Genomic DNA, 12842 nt, shown 5'->3' with positions numbered 1-12842 from the left:
ATACAGCAAATAACAACTGTAGCATGGACTATGTCTTAAGTTGACTACAGTATAAAACCACAATACAAAAACGTGACTATACCAATTCAGTATCTTACCACTTCTTTGCAATGCCAGAACAGTTATGAAACATAGGGTTCAGATGTCCATTTTAAATCTGATACATCATGTGACTAGCATAAAGTTACATTCTCTTTGAAGTGCACATGTTTCTACCAATGACGGAATAACAAGTTACGTTTAAATTGTGAGACCAAATGCATTACGGGCAATGACATGACAGAACACCAGCACCAAATCTTGAATACCACACACCCAGGTCAGAACTCATATGCTGTGTAAGTAGATCACATATTGTAAATAATGGTTTGCACCAACAGATCAGCAGCCAGTCTGAAATAACACCAAAAAAAAATCTGACATGAAATAATGTGCTAATAGATAACACACCTAGATCTCATTAAATAATGTGCCAGCACATTAGGGCAAAATTCTGGAACACACTAATGCAGGTCTGCTGTCACATGTGCAAGAAGGTCAGCACAAATTCAAAAGCAACACAAATCATACCTGTAAGATACAAGGTGTCACATGAGAAAAAGGTGAATTTTTACTCACAAATCCAATATGTGCTCGTCTTAACAAATACACGATTTCCTGGGTTCTTCCTCCACCATTAATACTGGCTGCCATGCATAGCCTATAGTGTGCTGAAAAATGGCGTTAAACCCCACAACACCAACACCAACACCAGTTCACTAGTTATCTGTTGCTTGGAAGAGTATTCAATACTTCAAGAAAACATCTCTTATTGTACGCATGTACTGGGGAGATAAGTTATCTCTAACTGAATTTTGCTAATTATTTGTGAGCCTTTACACTATATAGATGTACATAATCTTGTTTCTGTCTATTCCAGTTACACATTCAAGATGGTGCAAGTTAACACTGATATACACTGGTGTTTCCAGCGATACAGCCTGATTAATGAATATTACACTCGACCATTTTTAGCTCCTCCCTTGATCCTTATTGCGCATGTGATTGGACTTATTATATATATTCTGAAAAAGTGTGATAATGCATCTTGCTGTCAAACAACAAATGCATTTGGTAAGCTTCTCTGCATTTTATTCTTTAAAAATAGATATACACAAGTACAGTGATCCAACGTTAAAATACTGCCTGTGGAGCCATTTGTCTTGTACCATCTTAAAGTGAGACCACACTATAATAGAGCACATTATATATATATATATATATATATATATATATATATATATATATATATATATATATATATATATATATATATATATATATATATATATACACCACATATATTAAAAATAACATGGCCTTTAAAGTGTTCATATAAAGCAATTTGATATACCAATGCAAATGGTATACCAAATTATGATCTGTCCATGGTGCAATAATACGCATGTATAAACATTCTTGCAACTATGTGCTATTCATTATAGATCAATGATGAATTTCCATTCATTAATCATTAGTGATATATGAAAAAAAAGGATTAATAATCCCTGTTTTCTAAATGAATTTAATATGGTACAGAATTTCATCGCAATCCTTTCTGCTTTCCGTTCCCCCTCCCTTCTCATGCAAATAGACAAAAAGTGCAGAAATTTGTAGTGGGAGAGAACAAGAATTTGGGCTGGATGAAAACCTTGAAACTGATTAACTTACACCAAGTAACCTATTAGAATAAGATTCATAGTAATGGCATGTATACTGTTTTGTTGGGATTTATCTACAGTGTTTATGTAATCAATGATACAAAGTTTTAATAGCCAGTCGACAATATACGGTACAAATCCATTTATTTAAATGAAACAATTATTTGTCAATCTCTGTAAACATTCGGCAGTTTCCACGTGCCAAAACGAATATCATGTACATTTATCCCTTTTATTCAATCTCGCTATTCATATGTTTAATTTTCCCATGTTATTGTCTAAGTGATATATCTTGCGATCGTGCTTTTGTACAGCAAATACAGTGCACTTTCTTGCATTTTGATGTAACCAAAATATTGATGATTGGACGAAAGGGTTTTTTCTTTTCCAAAAGACTCTGTTTACGAGAAAAAGTGAATTGAAGCTGTGAGATCTAATAGGGTGAGAGATGGGAAAGTGCTACCATTTTATGCCAACAGCAACATCCCGCTTGTGGACAGTTGCTTTTTATACGCTCCATTGGTGTACAAATGAACTGAATTTGCTAAAGACAGCTGTGCCTAGAATTTTACCAGAGGCTGTAAAATATAAGACAAAATCCCATCTGTCATCCTAGAAATTTGGACCTCATAAAACCTGTACAATGCTCTGTCGTGCACATAAGAAGAGGAATATAAAGTAGGTAATTAAAATATAACAAATAAAGACTATAGTACAATAATGTTACTGCAGATGTCAAATATTAATGTTTTAAATAATCATAATACTTTTCAAACATGCAGAGTGTAGACTTTGATCAAATTACCATTTAGCATAAATATAGCCAATATGAACTCAGAAGGGTTTAAAAAAAAAAAAGAAACGGGATTCATTACTTTGGGATGTTTATCATTTGTAGGTGTAAAAGTCTGTAGAAGCAGTCATATAAATATATATATATATATATATATATATATATATATATATATATATATATATATATATATATTGAGACATAATACAATAATTATTTTTTTCCTGTCCCAGAACTTATGGTAAAACTTTTTTCATCAAGGTTATATGTCCAAGACTTAAGAAACGAAATAATTAATTGTGTGTTGAATTTGTGTCCCTACCCCGCCTTCATTGCACAGTGCAGTAAAATAGATAAACAAAACGCTTATTAGCAAATTAAATGAAAGAAACTAACCTTGCATTGTTATCATTTATTCCTTCTTTATTTTCATCATATGTGATTTGTTACAGAAAAAAATATATCCAGGAATGCCTTATATGTAGCGGAAACATAAATACCTGTTTGTATCAATTATGATTATAGATGGCAAACAAATAGAAGCCTGGGTGATGAATAAACACAACTGACAGTGAGCAATAAACTCATTACTTAAACTTTGACAGAATATTAAATACAAAGATTATTTTATTACAGAGCAAACCAACCCCAGAAGCCGACTTTGGACTATTTTAGTTGTGCCAATTTTTTTTAATGAAGTCGGCCGACATAGGGAATCCAAGTTTGGTTTCTTTTGGATTCTTTTAAGTGTGGTAATTTGTTTTTACAAAGTCAGCCAAGATAGGGAAGCCAGCATTAATTCCTATTTACCGGTATTAGCAGGAATTTTGAAAGTAAATTAAAACAATGGATCAGTTTTGAAAGCTACACAATCTAGCGCGTTATGCATGCACATCGAAATAAGGCTGAACTGTAATTCATTTTCAGTAGTTTCATCTAAATGTTCCCGAGCCATAGTTTATAGTGTTTTGTTTATCGATAACAAGAATCATGTAATTCGTCTTGTGGGGATAAATGTACATGATTTCTGGTCAGCATCCTCTAAAGGTGGGAAATATTAGCTAATTAGAAGTAACAGTGCTGTATACTTCTGTTATGAGTAATTACCTTATAATTTCTTCTTTACACTTGAGAATGTTTTATCTTTTTATGCGAGTATAACTACTTTTAATCATGCAAATCAGGTGTCAAAATAAAAATGTTAGAGTATGGCCTGTGACCTTTAAATATCTTAATTACGTTTTGCTTGTTCATCATTTTGGTTAGTTTCTATGCCATTTCCATGCGCCACTACGTGAATGGCTGAGCGTTCAGTGTTTGTAGTGCTCTACTTTGTTCATTACAACCATCTTTCATACTTGAATCATAAGTCTGTCTTATACTTATTTAATCAATGTGAATAAAAAAGAAACTCAAAAAAGAAAACAATCAGCCTATCAATATGCAAAGATGATCATGAATAGCCACAAGTGGCACAGAACTACATTTTTTTGCAGAAACACTTGGCAGGGATGTAAGTTCATTCACCCGGTCAATATACATTTTCCTGTAGTCAAACTTAATTCTGCTCAAAGGGCAAACATGTGTATTTGTATGTGATATAAATAAAATATATGTATAGTATGTATGCTGTATCAATGATATACACCGCTCCCTCGATAACTCGCGCCCGGATAACTCGCAATCTCGCTTATAACACGGTGTCCATCTTGGCTTCCGATTTTTTCCAGAGAAAATGTATTTAAAATATCTTTAAAATATGCTGAACATGAAAAAATTACGATAAGAATTGATAAATTAAACCTTGATACATTGCTCGTTTTATCATCGAAAATGGTGATTAATGCCTGTAAAAATATAATCCATATTTTGAAATTTGCAAGTTCTAAAGAAGAATTAATTTCACAGATCTCGAAAACGCTTAATTACTTGTATTTGGACGCCAATTTTTGATCTGGGACACAGAAAATCATGTAATAGGTGCACGGGAAAATTCAAAGATTTGCTGGTCCTGTTTCAGCCACCTGCTTTGTGGGAAAATGTGTTGACAGTTAACTATGCTGATATTTACAATGACAGAATTCAGTGACTGAAAGACTCTTTGATGTACTGTTGCCATTTTATAAGAGTACATTAAAAAAAAAACAAAAAAAAAACATGATGCAACAGCTAGGCGGCTAGTTCAAAGGCTTTGACTGGCGGCCAAGTGAGAAAATGTTCTGATATTTGGTGATTGAATTCAGAGGCAGAAAGACCCAGTTTTAAAATCCTAGCGAGACCTCTGTTTAAAGATATATATTATGTAAGTTTTTATGATAAATAGTTGTCAGTATACTGTAAATAAGCAGTCTGGTGAAATAGCAATCAATGAAAACTTCTGGTAAATGCTAACAGGTGGCAACAGAGAATGAAATAAACACCAATTAAACGTCTTCCTGTGTGAAAGTCACGTTCTAATCCTTTAATTCTGTTTCAGTGTAAACATTATAATCACAACATATTCTGTTCATTGAAAACATGAAAAGAGTCAATCGACCATCACATCAAAACCCGTGAGTACTTCTGTGAGAACCTAATTACATGTACATGCCAGCTTTGTTTTGATCAACAACTTGGGGAAGTGTTTGTTGCATTAAAAAAAAAATCGATTACAAGAGACCTGGGGTGCTGGATTAAGGGTCTTGGAGCTGCCTTTGACGTAAAGCAAAACAGCAACAGAGACAACGATGATGATAGTGACTTCGAATGTTTCAATGAAACTGATGTCATTAATGCCAAGGCTGTTTGGGAGAAATTCATACAGACTCATGGTCCTGAAATGGGCGTTTCTCTTGATGATATGGAGGAATGGATTTGTGCTGAGAATGATTGCCCCACAGCCGAATACATGTCACATGAAACTATAATTAATTCTATAACGAACAAATTTGCAGCAGAAGACGATTCTAACTGGAGTAACACAAGTGTTGAAAGTGATGCAGACACAGATGTTGCACCCCCCCACCCCTCTGTACAGGAAGCAATCAAATATTTTGATACTGCCATAAGGTGGCTGGAGACCCAAAATGTTGACTATGTAAAGCTCATACAGTTGAGAAATTTGAGGGATTTTGCTCGGCGGCAGAGAAACCAAGGAGTAACACACACAAAAAATTAACTGATTTTTTCAAAAAGTGAATTGATATTTGTCAGGCATGGCACAAACGGCAATTATTAACTTGTTCTAATTTACGTTGTTTTAAATTTGTAGACCAATTAAATATGTTAGTACTGATTAACCCTTCTTTTTTTGTTTTCCATTTTACTTCTATCACATTCAAATCTATCTATCTATCTATCGTTCGATCGACACTGTTTCTCAAAAAGAGTCGATCTTTTGTCTATAAAAAACGTCTAATTTGGATCAAACAATAAAACTAGAATGTATCCAATTCAACATAAAAATTAGTGACGTAGTACACAATGTTTGAAGTGGTACACATGTTAAGCGAACGGAAACCACGTGGAATAATGTTTTCGATGATCGCCTCAATATACTGTAATTTATCCTGAAATTAATGTTGTCCTATGAGGAAATAATAAAGTACACCGTTATGAAGAGATATTTATTCACAGTTAATCTCAGAATGATTATAAAGTGAGTATTCAACAGTATAATCTGCCTACCCCCCCCTTATTTTTCCGTTATGTCGTCAATCACTTTATTGGTTTTGGCCTTATTTTATAGGTCCCTTGATAATTAGCACCTCACTTATAGTGCGGTTGATGTTTCTGGACCCTGATGTGCGTGAGTTATCGAGGGAGTGGTGTACCACTCGTATAAAGGTTTTCATTAAAAGAAAAAGCGGCTTTATACATCTCATGGTATATCATTGATACAGCGTACATACTATATATATATGTGTGTGTGCTATTATGTAATATAATCCAAGTCCATGCCTTCCTGTTAACTTGAAATGTGCTATATTGATGGATTAAATAGCGAGGTAGTACTGTACCATTGAAATAATTGATTTCTGCAAAGCAACGTAAATTTCTTGTCTGTGACAAAAAATGAATCTACATTATTATAACGTACACACAAAGACACACACACATATATGTGTGTGTGCATGTGTGTGTGTGTGTGTATATATATGTGTGTGTGTGTGTGTGACGTGTGTATATATATGTGTGTGTGTGTATGTGTGTGTGTGTGTGTGTATATATATATATATATATATATATATATATATATATATATATATATATATATATATATATATATATCTGTTATAAAAATGAAAAAAATTCCTTATTCACTTGAAAATGATACTTATACAAATTTCAACCTTGTTGTTACCGCAGCTGAAGTATGTTGAATAAATGTTTTATAATGATTGTAATATTCTCCCCTTAAGGCTAATATAAATCTAAAATCTCTGCACACATCGTCTCTCTCTCTTTCTCTCTGGTGGATAAGACCTCACACAAACCGAACAGAGAAATGGATCGTCTGTCACACTAAACAGTGAGGATAACAGATATAATATGTTCGCTTTTAATTCTTCTGTTTATACATCTATTGTACTCTCCTTGTGCAAACCAGATGTCATCTTGGTATGTATTAACTAACAAAGACTTTGAAAAGTCTCAGTAGCTGTTAGCCATCAACAAGTTGTACTTTTGTATTGCCATACATACACATTCTTACACCATGTTGTATATATTTGGAAAGTGATGATTTCAAGAATTTCCTATCTAGGCATTGCTTGGCAAGTATGAGGAAGTAAATAATCACAAAAAGTTCTATATAAGAATCTACTGGAGTCTGGTAGTGAAAATCCATGTAACATTATTAAACTATTCAATGAACCTTGCAACAATTTTAAAACAAAAGGTACTTCTGCAGTGTATACAGTGGAAATAGGCCAGTAGCCTGCACTAATTCATAATAGACCAACTTTATGCATAATCAAGAGTCCATGAATACAATATATTTAGGCAGCCATCATAGTTGCCAATGTGTTATGTTTTGGTTATATGATAATCAACGGAATGAATCACACAATAGATTGTCAAGTTCTGAACTTAATTTTTCTGTTCTGAAGCCAAGAATCAAACAAGGCATGCATAGTTTAGCTAATTCATTAATTATCATTCAATTTAACCTCAATGTCTGCTCCAATGTCATACAGTTTATAGATAGCATGCCATTCTCTGATGAAAAATGTTAATCTAGCATAATGCTTCATCCAGTTGAGAAAGAAGGAAACAAGAAAAGAGAGAAATAAACTCTACCTTGCTGTTGTGTGTGTTTGTGCCTGTGCACATCATCATCATCATCATCATCATCTTATTACTATTATCAGTTGTAGATAACGTTTCCGATGAGCATGAACTGCGTCAGTGGGAGGATGTTATTGCTGACACATTTCATCACAAGATGGAGCTAGCAGATCTGGAAACCACTGACTACAGAGTAAAAACAACATCTTTCCGGTATGTGTCGATCTTTTGTTCGTTATCGAACTTGGCTGTAAGGCCAAGTGAGCTTATTGTATGACGTTGTGTCCATCATCCAACTGTCTGCTATTGCTTCTTACCGCTATGAAGGTCATATTTCTTATCTGAGTTTGATCAACATCGGAATATGGGCTAATGTCATCAAGATCTCATGGGAGCTTGATAATGACCATATTCCACAAAGATCACTGCTGTTGCATGTACGATTATATAAGAGGAAATCAATATGAGATTCTTTCATATTAATGAGGTGATCATGCATATGATTCGATGAGCTTATTGCCACTTGGGGAGCTATCAAGATCTGAGTTAGATAATTAGACAAATCCATGGGTGTTAATGAGGTGATCATGCATTTGATTGGCTGAATGCTCTGGGCAGAATAGTCTGATTTGACTTTGACCAGATTTGGGATATGGACTTGCATCATCAAGCTCTCAGAAGACATTGATTACTAGTGCAATTCTCATGTATTAATGAATTGCTTGATTGTATGATTGACTTGGGTTATCCTCCATTGAGTTTACCATGTTTCCCTTTGCTACACTGTCACATGGCATCTGCATAATGTTCAGTGTTTCAAGTGAAAGTAACATTCAAATACTGGAACATTGTCATCTCTTATGGTCCAACAATAAATATTATGTCTAGCTCATGGTTTAATCATAGTTTTAAATCAGAGTTATTCTGTACCAGTTTAAATCTAGCTTGCAAGCAAGCACACATACTTACAAAATGTAATGGGAATTCATACATTTTTTACCCATCTCTGTGTCCCTTCAACTTCACTCGTACAAAGATTGAAGCATCCTAATTTGGCCTTTTCCAGACAAAAATGGATGAAAATCTGTCTTGCTAAACATTTTTATCTTCATCTCAAAGAAGTTCATTTTGAAACCAGTCATTTGCACCAAGTGAATAGTTTGGCATTAGAACCCTGTGTTAATCATACTGAGCTAGATATCTATCCTCAGCCTCCAGTACATGTTGAATACTTAAACCAGGCCAACATAAATGTTTCGAGATTCTATTTTAAATAACACACAATGCTTTTGTTCACATGTTGGGACTCATGTTTTTGTTTTCAACATTCAACCCAGTGCAATATATGTGAAACTGTAGAGAAGAGCTTAAAAAGCCCTTAATGGTCAATTTGGCTTTGCCAATTGTTTCTTTTCTTTTATTTATTTATGTATTGTTCTTTTCATGAGCTCATGCTTTTTTAAGATAAGTGGCTTGTGATTTTTCTATCCATCAGGATCCACGACAGATTCTGCCATTATGGCCATTATTTTTTTGAAAATATATGCAGACTAAAGTGCAAATGAAAAGATTAAAAAGTCAGGGTCTTGCTGTTTAATGGAAATTGCTGTGGTGTAAGACATACCAGTAACCTATATAAATTACAGTTATTTTATACAATAAAAATAATAATAATAATAATAATAATAATAATGATAATAATAATAATAATACGGAGATTGGTGGACGGTACTGAATGGACACACACATTATACCAGTGTGATTGGAAAGAATATGTTTCAGACACAAGTAAAATAAAGATCAACATAATATATCATACCTGGAATATAATTCAATAATAGTTAGGCTACTACAACATATAAGCATGCATAATGAAAGGTGAGCAATATCAAATTTATTTGGGTGTGTTACAAAATTTTGTCTTGACTTGTCTGGATATGAAGATGTTTTACATACCTTTGACATTCATTAATGTAATAATTTTTTTACCACACTGCAAAATAACACCTAACAAGATCACACCATAATTTCAATGCTGAATCCTTTCATTTTCCTGCTAATTAAAATTTACAATGACTTTGTTAGAATTGAAAGCTTTGACACATATATCAGTATATAATATGTCATCATCTGCTAGTTGCTCTTAATGTGTAACATCATTCACTGAATATTATATTGGTTTATTTTCGTGGACTACTTGATATGTATTCTTTCTAAGGTATACTGCAACTTGCAACTGCTCAACTGAATACCTCTTATTTGTGTCAAAGAAAGGGCTCATATATAACAAGTGCTGTTTAATATAAATGCAAAACATAAACATGAAGCAATTTAAAGATGATATTGCTGCTACTGAAGGTGATGAACATCATCTTTGTCATCAAAATCATCTTCATTGTCATCTTCATCTGCCATTTGCCCCTGTGCAGATAGACTATAATTGTTGATGCTCATCAGGTCTATCCATCTGCTAAGTTTCCTTGTAAATTGAACTCCATATACACCAATACCTGTGATCATAACTGGCATGTCATTTGATGATCATGACTAGATGGTGACACAATAGATCCAAATATGGGGGAACAGGGATAAGCGGTGACATTATCAATGGTCACTTTTTACGTTTGCAACTCGGTGAAAGCTTGACATTGCAATCACTTTGGCATCCATGTGCATACGTTTATCAGTTTGTCTAATTACACCCTAGATTAACCTAAGTGTTAAAGACATTTGTATGGTCAGTGTATGAAATGCAGTTGGCCACAATCGTGTTATGCGACACGTGGATATATATATTGGTGTGTAAGATACCACTTCAAGCTCGTGTGCACACTCATAGTGCTGGCCATGATAGCTTTTATTAGCTAGCAATGGAATCTTGCTATTAGTGTAAATTCTACTGATACATGTTAAGGAAGGTGATATTAAGTTTGATTCTTTATAAGTCGATGACACAGACATGTAGCATCATGTCCCACCCAGTCAAATTATCCTGACACCAGGCCGACTAGTTCTAACACTAACCTCTTAATGCTGAGCACCAAGCGAGGCAGCTACTACTACATGTACCATTTTTATAAGTCTTTTGCATGACTCAGTCACAGTTCGGACCCGTGACCTCCTGCACCCAAGGCAGATGCTCTAACCACTAGGCCACCTGTGCAGTCTATCGTTGCTTGTGATGCTGATCATAATAAGCAAATACTTAAAGAACAATTCAACATATTCTGATACAATTGGACCTGAATATACTTTCATAGACCTAGACTTACCTAGTATTAGTTGCAACATTTATAAACCTTTGTTTTAATATTAGGCTTTGTATGAAACTATCATGGCTATTTATATTATTATCATTATTATTATTATTATTATTATTATTATTATTATTATTATTAAAATCAGATTGGAAACGCTGATGAACAAAATGGACAAGCTGCAAGAACAGCAACAAGCAGTAACTGCAACAACAGATGATACGGAATCTGGACAGAAAACCCTTTCTGAGCCAAGTTCAATACAATTAGAGAAGAGGATAGAAAATATAGAAGAACAGGTGAGTAGAATATAAAACGTTTTGTAGCTGATTAAAATAGGTAACATAGTGTAATGAAGCAAAACGTGACATGTATTATAAATGAATAAAACTGGTCACGTTATGTAATGGAGTAAAGCAGTATGTTTTAAAAGTCATCATAAGTTATAAGCAGTATATCCACTATATAGCAAATCCAGGTCTCCCATACAAAATTTTTTTTTGTTGTTGGTTTGTTTGAAAACATATTTTAGTAGAGATTAAGAAGATCAAAGAAGCTGCAAAAAAACTCAGCTGATTCAAGACTCCCAAATAATTATTACACTGTAATTAAAGAGACTGTGCACTAGTTTAGTTGTTGTTAGCAGTGTGCAGAGCACGACAAAAACAATCACCACAAAGCTTACAAACTTGCTTGCATTGGAGGCACACATGGTACAAATCTGTGACACATTCATGTGTAGTATAACACAGATTACTTGAGATCTGCTAGAGTATTACTACAACGATGTTTTTCACAATACCATAATAATTTGATATTGAGCAACAAGGCATACCATAAGCATAGATGGATTTGAATATACCCACCATGTCTGTCTTCAGCAGACCACTGCAGCACTGGTACTCTTATTAAAATGTATGCGGTGCTTTTGGAAAAGACAGACTATTAAACTACTGAATACAAATGAAAACAGGCTTAGCAATGGTAAGTTACTTCTAATCATGCAGTTAAGGGTTATTATCAACTCCACTGCAGAGTTTGATAGCTGTGATGAACAGTCAGATGATTTGATAGATGTGACTCATTCAGATGGTGCTGGCACTGCTGGGAAATTATTAGATACAGAGGGCAGATAAAGAGGTTATATGCTTACTGATACTAGTGACCAGAGACAAGTCTTCAGAATACCTTGGTTGCAAACTATCGCTATATGACATTGATAAGAATCACCCAGCAAAGTGCAGCTGGGAACATATATGACCATAAGTAATAGAAGTACAGCATTCTACTTGTACTTAGAGTTGGCAGTGGCCATGATGCCAATTTTGCATCACAAGCTACCATAACTTGTGGCCGGCCTGGAGTAGGACCCATTTATTGAACACACGCTCACCTCTTTTGCGTTAACACCACTACATAAAACTCTTAGCACCACTTTCATTGATACTAACCACAGTCCTGTACCTTTTATTTAGAAACCAATGCCCTTAATCCATACAAAATGGTAAATGTGCAGCAACAAAACAATAACGAGGCACTACAGATGTGTTGGAAGGACTGGAACAACAATTGGAACAATAATGCTGCAGTGGGAAATTGCTGCTAGTGGCCTAAGAACCCTAAACATTTATAGGTAGGAAATTGGAGCATGGGTGTTTGAATGTACAATAAGAAAAGTCTCATCCGTAAGGTTCAGGCAGTATATGCATAGTCACAACAGTATGTCCCTTCTGACATATTGTAGCACAGAGGGAATTCCATGACAAGAGTACAAGCAGTTGTCATTTGATTTGTGAGCACCATCTCGTGCAAGACTCATTTAAC

General features: G+C 34.3%; 1 protein-coding gene across 1 annotated transcript in view; it reads left to right on the top strand.

Annotated features, from left to right (window-relative positions):
• The window catches only part of LOC149791825 (transient receptor potential cation channel subfamily M member-like 2), a 188742-nt gene that overhangs the window by 142731 nt on the left and 33169 nt on the right, over positions 1 to 12842 (top strand). Inside the window, exons 27-29 of the mRNA XM_089969480.1 lie at positions 920 to 1113; positions 7845 to 7974; positions 11167 to 11317. Coding sequence (XP_089825606.1) covers positions 920 to 1113; positions 7845 to 7974; positions 11167 to 11317 — 475 coding nt within the window. The remainder of the gene's footprint in view (positions 1 to 919; positions 1114 to 7844; positions 7975 to 11166; positions 11318 to 12842) is intronic.

This window comes from Sinohyriopsis cumingii, chromosome 9 (genome assembly GCF_028554795.1).
Source record: "Sinohyriopsis cumingii isolate HCF-2022 chromosome 9, ASM2855479v2, whole genome shotgun sequence".
Lineage (NCBI taxonomy): Eukaryota > Metazoa > Mollusca > Bivalvia > Unionida > Unionidae > Sinohyriopsis > Sinohyriopsis cumingii.
Note: the sequence above shows the minus strand (reverse complement) of the source record. Positions and strands in the feature narration are given on the sequence as shown.